The sequence below is a fragment of the Biomphalaria glabrata genome, chromosome 3 (genome assembly GCF_947242115.1).
Source record: "Biomphalaria glabrata chromosome 3, xgBioGlab47.1, whole genome shotgun sequence".
In the NCBI taxonomy this organism is placed as follows: domain Eukaryota; kingdom Metazoa; phylum Mollusca; class Gastropoda; family Planorbidae; genus Biomphalaria; species Biomphalaria glabrata.
The window spans coordinates 3,034,407-3,051,555 of record NC_074713.1 but is presented as its reverse complement, the minus strand read 5'-3'; the positions used below and the strand labels follow the sequence as shown (position 1 = coordinate 3,051,555).

Below are 17,149 nucleotides of genomic sequence, written 5' to 3'. Positions count from 1 at the left end.
TGAGTACCAACAACGGCTAACGATCAGTTTCGTGGACTTCAAAAAAGCGTTTGATAGTGTCCACCGAGAATCACTATGGAAAATAGTTAGAGAATACGGTATACCAGAAAAATTCGTCCAGATCCTACGACACCTTTACAGTCAGTCTAGTTGCTGCATTAAAACAGAAGAGGGAACAACAGAGTTTTTTACAATCGAGACAGGTGTGAGGCAGGGGTGCATCTTATCTCCCTTCCTTTTCCTCCTAGCCATCGACTACATAATGAGGAGAGCAATGAACCAGAGTGCCTTTGGTATTCCATGGCATGAACAACTCCGATTGACGGACTTGGACTTTGCTGATGATGTTGCACTACTCGGGGCTACAAATAAATGCATTCAAGAAATGACGGAGAGCCTAGACAGAGAGGCACCCAAAATTGGCCTCCGCATAAACTTGGATAAGACTAAAATTATGCGAGTGGGATATAAGGCAAAGGGTGTCCCCGTCAGACTTGGCGAGTCAAAGCTTGAAGAGCTGGACAAGTTCACGTACCTTGGCAGCATCATAACAAATGATGGAGATGCTTACCATGATGTAGCGTGCCGAATAGGAAAGGCAGGGAGCATTTTCCAAAGGCTGCAGCCTATTTGGACTAGCCTAGTCATTGGACTCGAGACAAAAATACACCTTCTCAACACAATCGTCATTCCAACTGCTACATATGCATGTGAGACGTGGAAGTCATCTGTCAAAATTGAGAAAAGACTAAATGTGGCTCAACAGAGATGGCTGAGACGGATTTTGGGAGTCAGTTACACAGACCGGATCTCAAACAAGGAAATCCTTTGCCGAACTGGGAGTCGAACACTTAGTGAGGTTGTGACTGAGCGTCGCATGAGGTTTGCGGGACATGTTCTACGTCAAAATGAATTACGCACACCAAGAGTTGCGATAACATGGAAGCCAAAACGAGGAAAGCGCAAACAGGGACGTCCTCGTATTACCTGGCGACACACCTTCATGGAGGACCTCAGAACAGTGGACACCAGATGGGAAGAGGCTTCAGACATTGCCAGTGACAGATCATTATGGAGACAGCTTGCCGCCCAATGCGCCGAACGGCGCGGGAGGACCTAAGTCCTAAGTCTAAGTGTTGTGTGTGTGGTTTTTCATGCTCTTTTTTTATAAGTTGCACAACACTTAAGTTGAAACGTTGCCTTGCCAACAAGTTACTCCAGAAGTTAGCAGATTTTGCATTGTCAAATTGTAACCTTCATGCAAAGTATATTCTTTTTATCTTATAAATTAGGCCTATAGACGATAATTCACAGAAAAAGATAATTACGTCGTATCCATATGTTAATCTAGTCGTGCTTGTTAATTTGAGACTTTAACACTACAAGGTCATTGATTTTCCAGTCTGATTCGGGCTACCCATTAGATGCTGTCATGACACTAAGGAAGAAAGAGCGCCTGTTATTTACGTATTTGCTAGCATGCATTACGGAATAAGAAATGTGCATTTACCTTTGTGTCTATCTGGGTATTTTAATAGATTGCGTTTCTTATATGTAAGTTATAGTTCAGTGTTTTCATTGTCTTAAAATTAATTTTGGTTACACACCTTTTTTTTATGAATGAAAGTGCTACGAATGACGTCAAAGGAAAAAAAAACTTGACACCGCTGTCTTTTTGCTGACGTCATAGGTTTACACCACAAGACTAAAACATTTCTTCGCAAACACGAGAGGGTTTTAATAACCCAAAAGTTTTAAACAGATAGGTCTTAATGTTTTTCTTGAATGTAGTGTAGCATGTTGTCTGTCTGAGGTCAATGGTTAGTGAGTTCCAAACCTTTGATCCGTGCACAGAAAAAGCCCGCAGCTTTTGAGGGAGAAACGTGGCACCACTTCAAGCATTGACTATATTGAGCGCAGGGCTCTTTAAGGGACATATGGAGTAATCAGTTCGCTAAATAAATCATAAGTGTCTGTAGGCTTAATAGTGGTGCTCGTTTCATATATAGCACCAAAAATTCAATGCCCTTACTTAATCGAAAGAGCGAAAATAAAATAATGGTACCGGTAGAGTAGGTTTTGAAAACGAAATGGACCTCATTCACCAATCGTAAATAAACACATTTAGCCACGTCATAATATTGATAAAACAATGAAAAATACGTATCACGTGACAGCCTTTATAGATTACATAATTTGTATAGAAGATATATAGAATCACGTGGCTAAAAGTTGTTTGTTTGCAATAAGTGAATGAGATCCATTGAATTTAAAAAAAAAAAAAGACATTGTACAAATTAAGCGCGACAAATATTTAGAAACTGCACTGTAATACTTTAACTGTGGATACACTTTTTAGTGGTTCCTGGATGGGAAAAGTTTATATTTTTTGTGGTCTGTAACGAAAAGATTAGGCCTATTGCGCTCCGTCATGGGCAAGGTGGCAAGACCGCACTACAAACAGCGATGTTTTTGCAAATACCGGTATAGACAGTATTGAGGGGCTTCTTATAGTCGAAAATTATGTTGGCATGGTGGGTAGGCTAGTCCGTATGGGGGACGAACGTATGCCAAAGGCAGTCTATTTTGGTTAACTGAAAGTGTTATCTTATATAATACAGACGTTACTTCAAAAAAGAAATTGATTACGTCCTACGCGTCAAGCATATTAACCAATGACCTAAATTCTGCCAAGTCACTGGTTTTCCTGGCTAGCTCAGGCAGCCCATTTCATGCTCTAATAACACTAGGGAAGAAGGCGTATTTGTACAAATTTGTCCTAGCATATGGTGGAAGGTGGAGTCATTTCAAAGTCTCTAATCATAACAGAGTGGTGACAATGGTATTGTAATCAGAACATGAACAAAGACAGTTGTATTATATGGCTCCTTCTGTCTCGGAAAACAATAGATGCGCACAGGTGAGTCACTGATTTTAGTTTCATCTTGAGACGGGGCAGAATCTGGTACTGTGACTAATCAAGCCAATTCTAGAGCGGCAGGGTTTGCCACAGTTTATGCATGTATATACATTGCAGTTGTATTAATTTAAAATTTCGAAATGTTGAGATAAAGTCTCTATCTATTTTTAGACTAGTATCATCTAGATCCAGATCAGTTTTGCAAAATAATCTATGTAATATATGTCTATGGCCATATAATATAAGAACCACTCCCCCTTTTCATTTTCCAAAGATTAAAGAACATGTTATAAGAATTGACAAGAGTGAACATTCTTGCCTAATGAAACTATTTCTATTTCGCTTTATTTGTTTGCTGTCATAATCATTCTTATAATCTTCTTATCGTATAATAATTATTATGATTACGTCCTATGACTCATGCATATCTAGTCATGCATGTTAACCAATGACATCTTAAATTTTGCCAAGTCATTGGTTTTCCTGGCTGGCCCAGGCAACCCATTCCATGCTCTAGTCTAACTAGTCTAGGTCTAGACTCTACAAGTGACTAGACTAGATGTAGTCTAATAATAGCACTAGTGACCTAGATCTAGTGATTAGGCAAGAATGGCAAGAACTTCAGAAGCATTGTTACAAATTTGTCCTAGCATATGGAACGAGGAATGTGCCTTTATCTTTATGTCCTTCTGAGTATTTTCAGTGTTTTATTAGGTTTTGTATTTGAATTTGATGATTATTATCTATATGGTAAATATGGTTCAGTGTTTTAGATCTATCAACTCTAACTAGATTCTAGATCTAATCTAGTGAAATCTAGTCTAACTCTAATCTCTATCCATAAAATCAACTCTATGTACATGTATAAATAAGATAATAAGTATAAACTAACTTTAACTTTTAACTTACTAAACTAAGTCTAAACTCTAAAGTATAATTGCTACTTTACTGTTAACTTATTTTACGTCTTACTTAACTTGTACTAAATTGTCTAAATGAGTAAATTTAGAATTCATTCAATAATCATGACATGATGACTTATAAGTTACTTATATTGTTAGAATCCAGATTGTAGATCTATTGTGACTGTCTAGCCTAGCATCTAGATTCTAGATCTAGATAATCTTGTGTGAAACTTAATACATTTTTATTTTAAGATTCAAGTAGGCCTACTTCAAGTAGTAAATGTTAGACAAAGTCACTAACTTAGACTACTAAGTGACTACTTAAAGTAGACTGTTAGATCTAGATCTAGAATTTAACTTTTTAGAATTTAGATGATCTACATATTACATAGCCTAGTAAAATAGTCAGTATAGTCTAGCTGCTAGACTAGTATAGATAGACTGGATAGCTATCAAATTACATAACATAACTGATAACTAATAACAATTCATAATAATTGACAATTCTAATCTACAAGAGTACAAGCTACTATACACTATAACTATATTATCTATATAGATCTATATATAATATATTAAATTATAGTCTTGATCTAGATCTATGATATCTAAATTTTAAACTTAAACATCTTTATGATTATATTTTATGTAATCTAATCTAGTAGAGTTAGATCTAGATCTATCAGTATTAGTATTAATTACTATCGTCTACTAAACTAGAACTGCTAGATTGCTGCAATTTAAATCTTATTTATATATTGTTATTTATTCTTATAACTTTAATTTATACTTATAGTATAGACCATAGACTTATTATTGTCTTATATCTAGATCTAGTCTTGTAATATAAAATCCAGTTAATTTATTTCTAGACCTCCTATACTCTTTACTTACTACAGTCTATACTAAGTATATAATAGTATTAATAGTATACTACTATTTTACTAGATAAGACAAAAAGTGAATTAACTTTTCTATGGTAATTTCCTTGATACGTATAGTACAGGGGTGGGCAAATTACGGCCCGCGGGCCACATGCGGCCCGCCGACGCCTAAAGAAATCAGGTGTTCCCACACATTACACTTATAAAAATGCAAATATATTTAAATAAATAATTGTAAATATCTATAGATCTAGAAATTATTGAAACTTTTGATTCTTATCACTTATCATGAAGAGGCTAAATAAACATTGTCATTAAACGTCATTCTAAAACGTTTAAAGTAAGCGAAGATTATTCTTATTGGAAATATTTCGAAACATTCAGTCAAAGACAAACACAAGCCAGTATTTATTCAATTCTATCAAAAAGTGTTGGGTCGGCTTGTACAAGATGGCAAGTGTAACAACTAACGGAGCTCGTGCTTTGACTAAGAAAAACAGGCTTTTTAATAAAATAAAGCATTGAATATCAAATATATTGTTGGAAATGATTTCCCAATGATCTTATTATTGACAAAGGGCCAGCCTTAGGCATAGACGAACTGTTTAGGGTACCCAATTGGTGAGGGCCTTGCACTAACTGCAATCTTATTATTTTAGAGAAGAAATAGCGAATCTTGTCCTCAATGTTATTGTTGAAGTACAATAGGTTTTTAATAAATTTAATAATTTTAATTGTTTTCGCTTTTTTTTTAATTTTATTTTATTTGAGGCCACCAAATTCACTTTACCAAGGGCCTTCAATAATCTGCCGGCCATGACTGGCAGTTCCTAGAGGTACTGAAGATTTGGAACAAAACATTCCTATGTTCGGTTACACAGTAGTATCCGCCTGCCTAGAAGAATATGGAATCTCAAGGAAGAAATAGGTTCATTGAAGGACATTGACTGTGACTTTGTAACTAATATTTCTAATGAAGAGTTGAAGACAGACTTCTTGTTTATCATTCAAATCATTGCAATGTTTTGTTTGCAAATGAAATGTATGTGCATCTTCAATCTTTTCAAACAAAGTTATTCCATTTCTCGAGACAGCAAGTGAAATTAGGTTTTATCATTTTCCTTAGCTGAAAGGTGAAACTATTTCTAGTGAAATGGTTGAAAGTTCAAGACTTTTTTGGATTCCTTGATTGAGGAGTTTGAAAGCAAATTTTAAGACGTCAAGAAATTGGAACTAGTTTTCAACACCATCAGGTCACCATTTAATGCAGAAGCTGATTTAGCTCCAGTTGACATACCTCCAAGCAAATTATGACCTGAAAGAGTAATTCCAGTGAGTTCTTCCACAGAAGTTTCAATACTGCCAGAAGCTGTATTCCCGTACTTAAGAAAACTTTGCTGTGAAGTTTTCACATTATTGGGAACCTAATTCATCTGTGAACACGCTTTATTTCGTTAGTTTCAAAATTATGAAGTGTTAGAACAGGTCGATGCTCACTGACTGTAATTTGACAGCAGTCGCAAGAACAAAACAACTAGTAAGCTAGTTCTACAGTTACAGAACATTATGCACGGATGTAAACAGTTAAATGCTTCACATTAAGTACAATTGTACATTTGTGGTGAAATGTTGGGGTGTAATAAGACAATAACAAAATTAAAAAAAAATATTCTCAAAATTAATTCAAGAAATTGCTAACTGTTGTTGTAATTCCTCAATTGGGAGAAAAAAAAAATTTATGCGGCCCGCCAGTCCCCAAAATTTTTAAAATGCGGCCCTCGGTAGAAAAAAGTTGCCCACCCCTGGTATAGTAGATTAATTCTTATGCCCCCTGTGGTGCAGCATGCTGTGGGGGGATAGCACCTTATTGTCCAAGGGCTGCTCGGCTAAAGGCATATAGTAGCTATCTAGTGAGGCTAAAGAGTCCCTCCTGCCGTCGAGAGTGGTCCCTGGCATTCCTAGCTTATGCCAATAATACAATACGATTGTTGGTACTGTGATAACTGTGTTATGAGAAGAGACTTTGAATTGACTCAGTTTCCACTGACTATCAGCTAACCAAAATAGACTAGCCTATGCACCCTGCCAGTGTAACTGTACTATATCACTGATAGCTACCACTCTGTTTTTTTTTAGAATCATTACTGTCAGAGATGCTAGGGGAAAGCCTGGGCAGTAAATTTGCGAGTGTTGGGCTGCCCACATGACCATACTGACCAGATTCAAAGAAATGGAATACCATCCCAATATGAAGTCAGGTGGCTGCAGGAGATTGCCAAAGAGCAGTGGTCTTACCACTGCCCCCAGGTGTACAAGGCTCTAAAACCAAGTTTCTGTTAGGGTTTACTCTGTAAGCCTCAGACCTTACACATGGCAGTGCAGCTATTAACCTATAGCTTGGGGTTTGTTTTGTGGGCTACAGCGCCCCTCCCACTCCCCCCCCACCCCCCCCCCCCCCCAATAAATTATATGTATGTGCTAAGTTTACTTAACATTGAAAGTGTGTGAAATTTTCTCTCAGTATGTATCTACCAATCAGAAGATCAGAAGTAATTAAATGGTGTGCAACATACTTGCATTAAAGACCCCCTAATTAGAGCTATGTAATAATCTTCTATTTAATAAGCATGTGTAATTTATTATTATTATAATTATATATATATATATTATAATTATATATATTATATATATATTACATTTCCAGTGACATTGTCATGCAGTAAATAAATCAAAGTGAATGAAATAATAAAATGTCAATTATGGACTATATAAAACCAGAATTTGATGAAAGTGTACAAGAAAACTATGATGATATAGCGACACAAAAGCAACCTATAGACTTAATGGTTGGAAATCTGCATCAGGTAAGTTATTATTTTTTAATATCAATAAAATATGTATAAATATCAAATTCCTTTTTTTAAAAAGTTTAAATGTTAATGTTTTCATGTATGTTTTCTACTGAAAAATTATTCAGAAATAATCCAGGGCTGGAAAATTTGTATGAATCACTCTTTCTTATTATTTTTTTACACTGAAGTAAATTTTTTGGTCTGGTTTTGATGTTTAGGATGAGCAAAGAATGAAGGTACAAGCACTAGAAATGAAATCCAATGTAGAACTGTCATCAGATCAAATAGATCAGATAGGACAAAGTCATAGTAAAGCTTTCACTACAAATACGCAAGTAAAAAATATTTGTAATAATTATATTTCTAAAAAATAAAAAGGTTTTCATATTCATGTTATTCAAGTCACTCCTTCATGGAGCCTAGACAAAGGGTGGGTGAATGCAAGTCTTGAAAACTGCTCTTAGGATTTTCCTAGATATTTGACAGTTGTTGAATATCATTGGAAAAATAATTACTAAATCGTTGGCAGCACTGGGAAAACTCTAGTTTGAATGTTATAATTTTTCAAATTATAAAAAAAAGTAACTTAAATTTGGTTAGAGAATTTGAAAATCTTTATCTTGAACAGATTCCACGTCTTTGGGCATTTTCACATATAAAAAAAAAAAAAAAAAAAAGTAAAGTACCCCTTTCAGATCTTGTGATCTATAGGGCAGATGATGTTAAGATCATCTGTTTATTTGGCCAATGGTTAACGAGCAGGGTGTTATGTGGCCATAATTACAAATGATAATTATTAAACATCTGCTACTGATGTTGAAATTGAGTTGCAGGTAAAAATAGATTTACAAAAGTATGTCTTCAGTAAAAAGAATGTTAACATTCAAAACAGAGATGTGGCTGCACTTGAATGTTGCTGTAAAATTTCAAAACTGTGGTCGAAAAGGGAATTATTTGTTACCTTTTCCATCAACATACGTGGTTAACCTAGATTTGGCCTTGCTTTGGCTAATTTAAAGCTTGAAATTTCTAATATTGTCAGACTGCAGGAGGCACAAAGTTCCTGTTAGCTAAATTTAATTTTGTACTGAATTCAGCAATAATAATGTTTATATTAAAAATAAAACTAAATTTAAAATTAAACCTTAAAAAGTAGGCCCTAATTTTCTGTAATTTAAAAAGGAACTATTCATAGGATTTGAAAGAAAGTTATGACAATAAGATTAATTTTTGTGTGTAATCACTGCAAATTATTTGACATAATTTTGTATAATGATAATAATGGCAATGTCTTCGATTCCGAAGATTAAGGCTGAGTGCAGTGTTTTACATAACTACGCAAACCCACTTGCGACCTGCATATTTTCCCAAATTTTGTGCAGACAAAGCCTTTGTCCGCTGGCGGACTATTTAAGTTTTTTTTGCGTCTTTTGCACATGTCTTCAATAATGGCTTTTCTTTGAGTCTCAAATGTTTATCCTGCAGCTTTTGTGAGAGCTATCCGTCTCTCTCAGAAGCCATCTGCTGCCAGGAAATTTCCTCTATGCCAGTGAGGGAAAAATGGCGCTTTTTATCTTTATAGCTCTTACGGGGGCCACCTCTGTAACGCCGTCCTCCTCTAATCTCGCCAAAGAAGATCGCCTTTGGCATGCGGTCATCTCCCATGCACAATAAGTGTTATGGACAGCATAAAAATTAATAAATAAATGAAATATTGTTCTGAAATATTGTTCAAATTTGCTTTCTCACGCTTCTTTATAAGTGTTTTTCTTACAGGAGGCCGTGGCTGAGTTTTGTGTAGTCTATACACATTTATTTTTATTTTTTTTTAATATTGTGCTTTTGATTTTGTAAAATATTGAAATGGGTTTTTCTGCACAAAATAATGACAAAGAATTTTTTGTTTAAAGCTAGAGAATGGTTTCATAAAAGAAGAACCAGAAATTAAAGTTGTCGACTTATCATCAGACACAGACAACGGCAGAGAACCAAAGAGTTCTAAAGACTTTTGTACAAATGTAAGAGTTCTATTAGAATGTATGTGATAATACTCTGTATTCACTTGCTAATTCGGTATACTAAGTATATGAAAACTTAAATTGTCAAATCCATTACGTCATAATAATTTTAACAAAGTTGCATCATAATTATTAGTATAATGTAAAAACATTACATTTATTAAATAAGGTAGTTTGAAAAATCTCTTAATAATTTATTACAGTTAATATAAGGTCCTTTTTTTTTTCTCCTGTCTTTTAAAAGTTTTTTTTAGGGAAGTACAAGTTGCCATTTTGTCCAAGCAGTTTACAAGGCGGAAGTTGTAGGCATTTTCTGCTTCTATGATTAAATAATAATGAAGTTGCTAGAACAAAACTATTCACAACCTAAGACAATAAGGTTGCGTGGGTGGACTTCAGGAAGCCCTAAAACCTTGTAAAAGTTAAGTAAAGCTCCCCCATTCAGACCTTGCAATCTATAGGGCAGATGATGTCAAGGCCATCTGTTTCTGTGGTCCATGGTTAATGAGGTCTCATGTGGCCAGCACAATGACCAACCGCCTTTACTCTTCCCAAACTAGTGTCAGGTACCCATTGGAGCTGTGTGGACTCAGAGGCACCCAAAAATCCCGAAATTAAATCTGTGTCTCCAGGATTTGAACCCGGGACCCTCGGTTCGGAAGTCAATCGCTTTACTGCTCAGCCACCACGCCTCCCCTCTCACCTTAAATAAGTAAGAAATACAAGCCTTCATAGGGATTTGAACTTGAGACCAACAGAATTGAGTTCTTCATGCCCACTCTCCATTATTGTTTAAACTTAAGCATAGGTTGAAAGATATAGCAGCCAATTTCAGTCTTTATTTCTCCTTAACAGTGATTTGAAATTGTTACTGAACTACTGAAGTGTAGATCTCCTGCTAAAACCATGTCATTATATAATATAAAGTGACTCATCATGTTTTCCAGATGACAAAAATATCTTTTAAAGCGTTGACATGTCATCAAACTCAGCTCCATTTCTTGTCAATCCTATTCATAATCCCGATCAGTTTTCTGCTTGTTGGTGGCTTGCACTATTACAAGTTACCTTTCTGGTTTTATAATGAATATTTATATTTGAACAATTATATCTACTTTTAACTTATTTTTAATTGCAGGAAGACCAAGAAATAAAATCAAATTTAAACAGAGAAATGAAACTGGATTTAGACCAAAAAATGTCACCCAGTGTTTACACATCAGAGAGACGAGATGAGAGAGAGCAAAGTGATTCAGAAGATTACTCTATAGAAATAAATGTAAGCATTGAAAGAAAATATTTAGGTTTTTAACTTATTAGAGAATTGAAGTATTTTGAGGAGTGTTTAAATTGGATCAGCAGATGTGAAAAAAAAAATCTGGAATAGTTAGCAGTGAAACTAAGACTGTAAGCCACAAAAGTTTACCAGATTAACGTTAATATTTCTTTAAAAAAAAATGTGTTAAAGTTATATTTAATCAGCACACTTTTGATACCAATTCTTTCATTCGCAATGATTGATTTATTAAAATGAAGAAAGTGATGTATCTATTTTCAGTCAGTTACTAATTGGGGCATTTTACAATTTTTGCTTTTTTTTTCAGATACAAAAGAAAATTTAAGTCAATGTAATTTATGGCTATTTTAATTGTATTCGTGTGATTCATCTGTATAATTGAATTGTTATGCTACTTTGGCTTGACACTCTTTTTAAAGAGCTTTTTGTTTTCAAAATCATTCATAACTTAAGAGTAGAATGTCAATTCTTAGAATTTAATCTATTAAAAGGCAGCATTTAGTTCTAGTAGAGCCACACATACTAATGAAATGTCACCCAAGAGTGGAGATTGGTGTGAGATTACTACCTATATCTCATCTTTTAAAATACAGGAGATGATGATTACGTTCCACATGTGTCCCTCGGTGAATCTAATCATGCATTGCGTATTTGCTTTAATTTTTTTAAATTTTTTTTTCAATTGAGAATATTTTGTGTTGACCAAAAGTTTCTTTTAAAATCGACAGAAAAGTTTCATCAAGCAAGAAGTTGACCAACAATCCGATGTAGAAGTGTCCTGGGACGGAGAAGATCAGAGCACACAAAGTGAGCTGGAAGCGTTCTCCACAGAAACACATGTAAGATATAAAGACTTTGTGTGAATAGATCTTTTAGAAATAGAATCATAGGATACTTTTTTGTGACATTTTAAGTCTTGGGATATGTGTTTTCCTTTCTCATGTAACTAAAGAGGCCAATGCTTGATACACATTTCTGTAAATCATCAGTTGCTGCGAGGCGCGGTGGCTGAGCGGTAAAGCACTTGGCTTCTGAACCGGGGGTGTCAGGTTCGAATCCTGGTGAAGACTGGGAGTCTTAATTTTGGGATCATTGGGCGCCTCTGAGTCCACCCAGCTCTAATGGGTACCTGCCATTAGTTGGGGAAAAGTAAAGGCGGTTGGTCATTGTGCTGGCCACATGAGACCTCATTAACCGTGGGCCACAGAATCAGATGAGCTTTATTTACATCATCTGCCCTATAGATCACAAGGTCTGAAAGGGGGGAACTTTACTTTTTTTTTAATCATTTGCCACAGTGTTTTCAGCCTTTTTCCTACTTGTGGTTTGCTTGCCAGCTGTGATTCAGGACCCTTCCTTTAGACTTGCCCTCCATGTGTTTTTGTTTCTTAATAGCTGGTTTCAATCTTGAAGTCCTTCATGTCGCATTTACATATAGTATATCTTAGAAGTAGATGACCCGCCAGCTCTTCTGCTTTCTAATAGATCACCATACAATATATCGTCTGCGTTGATCCTGTGGCATTTAGCGTATGTCCATGCCAGCCATGGCGTCTAATGCAGATAGCAGTGCAGATGTCTTGGCAACCTGCTCTTCCTAGACCTCCCTTGTTGGTGATTTTATCATTTCACCTTTTTTTCAGAGTCCACCTTAAGTGTTTGAGATACTTTAGTTGCTTTATTGTGCTGTAAATTGCTATGGTAGTATAAAGCTTAGTATAATGATGGCGAATATAATAACTAAATATATTCACTTTCTGTTTTTGTTGTTGTTGTCTGATTAGATTTTAGGTTCTTTTTAATAAACATATACTTTTGTTTTCCTATTCATTAAAAATAAAAAAAATAAAAAAAAAAAAACTTGTGTTAGGGTATTAGTAAAAAAAAAAAAACAACAAACAATTTTACTTGGGTATTACAAAAATCCCCCAGAAAGACTGGAACTGGACTGTACACTTTTATAAGTATTTTTTTTGTCTTCTTTAAAACAATATTCCATATTCCAATTAAATTTAGCATTTTATGCATCAGGGGTCAAAGATGAGTTGCAAGCATTTAACAGCCTTTGGGTGCGTTGAAACAAAAATCTTTGTTAATGAATCTGACATTTTCTGTTTTATGCTTGTGAATGACTAAGGGTTTTCTAGTTGTTTCAAAAAAAAAAAGTGATTATTTAGTCTATAATTGTATTTCTCCACTGTAAAGTGATACTTTCTGGCTTCATGCCTTCTTCAGTGTCACTTGCACTGTTAAATTAGCATTAAATAAAAAAATGTAGCATTAATTTTAGTTTTTCATTTGACTTGCACTGTTAAATATTTAAATGTAGCATTAATTTTAGATTTTCATTTGACTAGCACTGTTAAATATTTAAATGTAGCATTCATTTTAGATTTTCATTTGACTAGCACTGTTAAATATTTAAATGTAGCATTAATTTTAGTTTTTCATTTCACTTGCACTGTTAAATATTTAAATGTAGCATTAATTTTAGTTTTTCATTTCACTTGCACTGTTAAATATTTAAATGTAGCATTCATTTTAGATTTTCATTTGACTAGCACTGTTAAATATTTGAATGTAGCATTAATTTTAGTTTTTCATTTGACTTGCACTGTTAAATATTTGAATGTAGCATTAATTTTAGTTTTTCATTTGACTAGCACTGTTAAATATTTAAATGTAGCATTAATTTTAGTTTTTCATTTGACTAGCACTGTTAAATATTTGAATGTAGCATTAATTTTAGTTTTTCATTTGAATTATTTTGTTGAATATTTGTTATTTCTTGTACTCACAGGATGCCATTGTAAAAGAAAAACAAGAACTGCAATCAGATGTAGAATTGTCTTCAGATGGTACAGATCAGAGAGACCAAAGTGATTCACAGCAATCCTGTTCAGACGGGGACAACATTACCCACAAAATCTCTGTCTTTTTCAAGTTCAGCACATACAAATGTCAGTTTTGCCAAAAAGAATTCTCCAAAAAATCAAATTTGAGAAAACATGTTGAGATTCATACCAGCCAAAAACAATTTTACTGCCAAGTTTGTCAAAAAGAATTTGCTTTGCTCAGGTATTTAAAACAGCACCAAGCCATTCATGCAAATGAGAAACGCTTTAAATGCGAATTCTGCCCAAAGGAATTCACAGTCAATTCATATTTAAAGAGCCATATGACAGTTCATGTAAACGAAAAACAATTTAAATGTCATATATGCTTCAAAGAGTTTTCTTTAAGTGCATACTTAAAGAGTCATCTAGCAATACATGCTGCGGAAAAACATTTCAAGTGTCAATTCTGTGATAAAGAATTCACTAGAAGCTCAGTCTTAAAGACACATCTTGCCACTCATGCAAGTGAAAAGCCATTTAAATGTCAAATCTGCGGAAAAGATTTTTTTTTCAGGCAACTCTACATAAACCACCAGTTTGTACACACAGGTCAAAGTTCATTTCAGTGTGAAGTCTGCCTCAAGTTTTTCTCCACGCGTGGTTCTTTGAAGATTCACCAGGCAGTCCATTCTGATGTGAAGCCGTTTGAATGCGAATTGTGCCAGAAACAGTTTTTCAAACTCTCCAAGCTGAGAGTTCACCAGGCTCTCCACACGCGTGGGAAAAAATTTGTGTGTAGATTTTGTCATGAAGAATTCGTGACGGGAACCCAGTTGAGGAATCACAGAGCTGTTGTCCATGCTGGGGAAAAACCTTTCAAATGTGAATTCTGCAATAAAATGTTTTCAAAAAGCCAGCAGTTGAGCACCCATCTGGTGGTCCATACCCGTGTGAAACAGTTCAAATGTGATCTCTGCTTTAAAGAGTTTACCCTTGCTCAAAGCTTGCGGAACCATCAAGTAATTCATAACGGCAAAAAAGATTTCAAGTGTCACCTCTGTCCGCAAGAATACTTTTATAAGTCGTATCTTCAGCGCCATTTAGCCACTCATACTAAAATGTTTAAATGTAGGTTTTGCGAGATGGAGTTCTCTACGCAGTCTTCCTTAAGAGAACACAGAGCGATTCACACTGGTAGAAAGCGTCGCATTTGCCTTCTGTGTAACCAGAGTTTCTGTGGAAGTTCTAAATTCATACGTCTGCATCTGCAAAACCATTTGAATGAGAACGTCTGGCGGTGCAATGTTTGTCACGCTCTGTTCTACACAAAGGCAACCATGCGTGAACACGCGTCTGCTCACTTCAACAGGAACCTGTTCCACTGCTGTGACTGCAACGCAGCGTTTCTGAAAAGCAAAAATCTCAAGAGGCATTTGTTGGCTCACATAAAAGAGAATCTCTACAGATGCACCGTCTGTAACGCTGTGTTTGCCAAGAGAAAACTGATCCAGAGGCATGTGCTCAGTCACTTAGAGAGGGATTCTTTGACACATATATATGCGCTTTGATGTTTTTCCTTTTAGTGTGTTAAGACAATAGCCTCACATTTGTAGGCATTCTTCCATTCTCAAAAGAGTTTAGTTATCCATATAAAGTAAAGTTCCCCTTTCAGACCTTGTGGTCTATAGGGCAGATGATGTAAAGGTCATCTGTGGCCTCTGGTTAACAAGGGTGTCATGTGGCCAGCACAATGACCAGCCGCCTTTACTTTTCCCCAACTAATGTCAGGTACGCATTAGAGCTGGGTGGACTCAGAGGCGCCCAAAGATCCCAAAAGTAGAAATCCCAGCCTTCACCAGGAATCGAATCTGGAAACACCGATTCGAAAGCCAAGCACTTTACCTCTCAGTCACTGCGCCTCCTAGTTATCCATGTGGCTGAAGAGTATAATCTCATCTTTGTCTGTGGTCCAAAATGGGGTCTAGGAAACCAACCAGCTTCCTCCAGTTGTTTCAGTTCTGGGTGAGTCTCTCCAACTGTCCGGATGGCTTGTCCATCTGCTTCCAAAGCATGGCACCATGTATTTCTGGGTCATTCCCTCTTTCCTGTGAGGACTTGTCTTATTATGTTGTGTACAGGCTTGTGAAGGGTCTGTCCTATCCTTCTCCAGTCTGTCTGAAGGATATCTACTTCAATGAGCTGCCCGGCTGTAGACTCACTTCAAAAGGAATTCGTTTACACATTATTTTCATTGTATAAAGAAAAAAACACCCCATTTTCTCACTGAAAGATTTTTATTTATTTTTAATTCACTACCAGTACACATCCACATACGACTGAACAGTGTGAATTAGTGGGGATGTGCCCTGTTTTTGAGTATAACTAAGACATGGCAGAAATAATTCAAAGATAGTGTTGCTGCTAGATAATTAAGCAGTTTTATTTGAGTGTATTTAATGCTAATTATGGAACTTTTTGTTCTGCGAATAAAAAAAATGTTTAGTATTTCTTTTGAAAAGTTTGATAGAAATGTTGGTACTTCTAATGAGAAGAAATAAAGAGACTGTTTTAGTTATCCATAAAATGTATAATATGTTGATACTTTGAGGGACATTTTTAAAACTAAATTGTTGTTTTACTCATTAATGAAGGAAAAGATGCTGGAGACATTTAGCATGAGTAAAGCAGAAAATAATTTTAATTTGATTAGAAATTAAAAAAAAAAAGGGATATGCTCTATGAAATATACATATTTATTTAGCTGCTATTGCAGTATTGTATATAAATTATTTATAGATTTGTGACATGTCTTATTGCTATATTATCGTACATTTAAAAACAAAAATTGTTTTGTCTATTTATACTTTTGTAAAATGTATTGATCTTTTTCTAATTGCATATGAGCTGCTCATATAATTTTTAAAAATAATTTATGATATCTTAATTTACTTTGCCACAATTGTTTGGTGTCTATTATATATTATTTTTTTAGTGGATCTATTTATAGATTTTGTTTTGGGCCCCCAGAGGGTGGGGAGGGAAGAAAAGTTCAGAAAGTATTTTAATTTTGTTATATCTGGTTTATGTATAAAATTACAGTAATTAAAATTTGTGTTTATTTTATATCACTGAGAAATTTCATTACAATACATTCAAATATCATTATAACTTCTTTTGTGAAGGAAATTCTGTAATTTAAATAAAGTACATACTAATTTGCATTTCTGTTCTTGTTTATCATTTAGATATTCAAATATGGTAACTTTAGTCCACAGTACAGTATCAGATCTATGCATACATTACATTCAAATTCTATTTTATCATTTAGATGTTTTAGCAAAGCTAATTAAAACCTCACTAGTAAATGTTTCCAGAACTGGTGAAAAGTACAAAGTTACTGTTGGAAAATTTGTCTGGTTAAATGCATATGTAACTA

The 17,149-nt window shown here is 34.9% G+C and overlaps 1 protein-coding gene across 4 annotated transcripts; it reads left to right on the top strand.

Moving 5' to 3' along the window:
• Positions 1–2,729: 2,729 nt before the first annotated feature.
• Positions 2,730–16,932, top strand: LOC106070983 (zinc finger protein 665-like). Of its 4 annotated transcripts, none has more exons than XM_056024104.1 (7): positions 2,730–2,920; positions 7,414–7,573; positions 7,780–7,896; positions 9,472–9,579; positions 10,718–10,858; positions 11,605–11,715; positions 13,677–16,932. In XM_056024104.1, the coding sequence occupies exons 2-7, from the start codon at positions 7,460–7,462 to the stop codon at positions 15,279–15,281; spliced, it is 2,196 nt and encodes a 731-aa protein (XP_055880079.1). In that variant the 5' UTR covers positions 2,730–2,920; positions 7,414–7,459; the 3' UTR covers positions 15,282–16,932. The 4 variants fall into 4 exon arrangements, with proteins under 4 accessions (XP_055880079.1, XP_055880080.1, XP_013086463.2 ...); XM_056024105.1 differs by lacking the exon at positions 2,730–2,920 and adding an exon at positions 3,230–3,613; XM_013231009.2 differs by lacking the exon at positions 2,730–2,920 and adding an exon at positions 3,230–3,634.
• The last annotated feature ends 217 nt before the right edge of the window (positions 16,933–17,149 follow it).

Bases quoted from the DNA above. Each gene is read 5' to 3' on its own strand.
- LOC106070983 (XM_056024104.1), top strand. From the start codon at position 7,460: ATGTCAATTATGGACTATATAAAACCAGAATTTGATGAAAGTGTACAA. The intron at 9,580-10,717 runs GTAAGAGTTCTA...TTTTAATTGCAG, and splicing joins CTAAAGACTTTTGTACAAAT to GAAGACCAAGAAATAAAATC. The intron at 10,859-11,604 runs GTAAGCATTGAA...TAAAATCGACAG, and splicing joins ATTACTCTATAGAAATAAAT to AAAAGTTTCATCAAGCAAGA.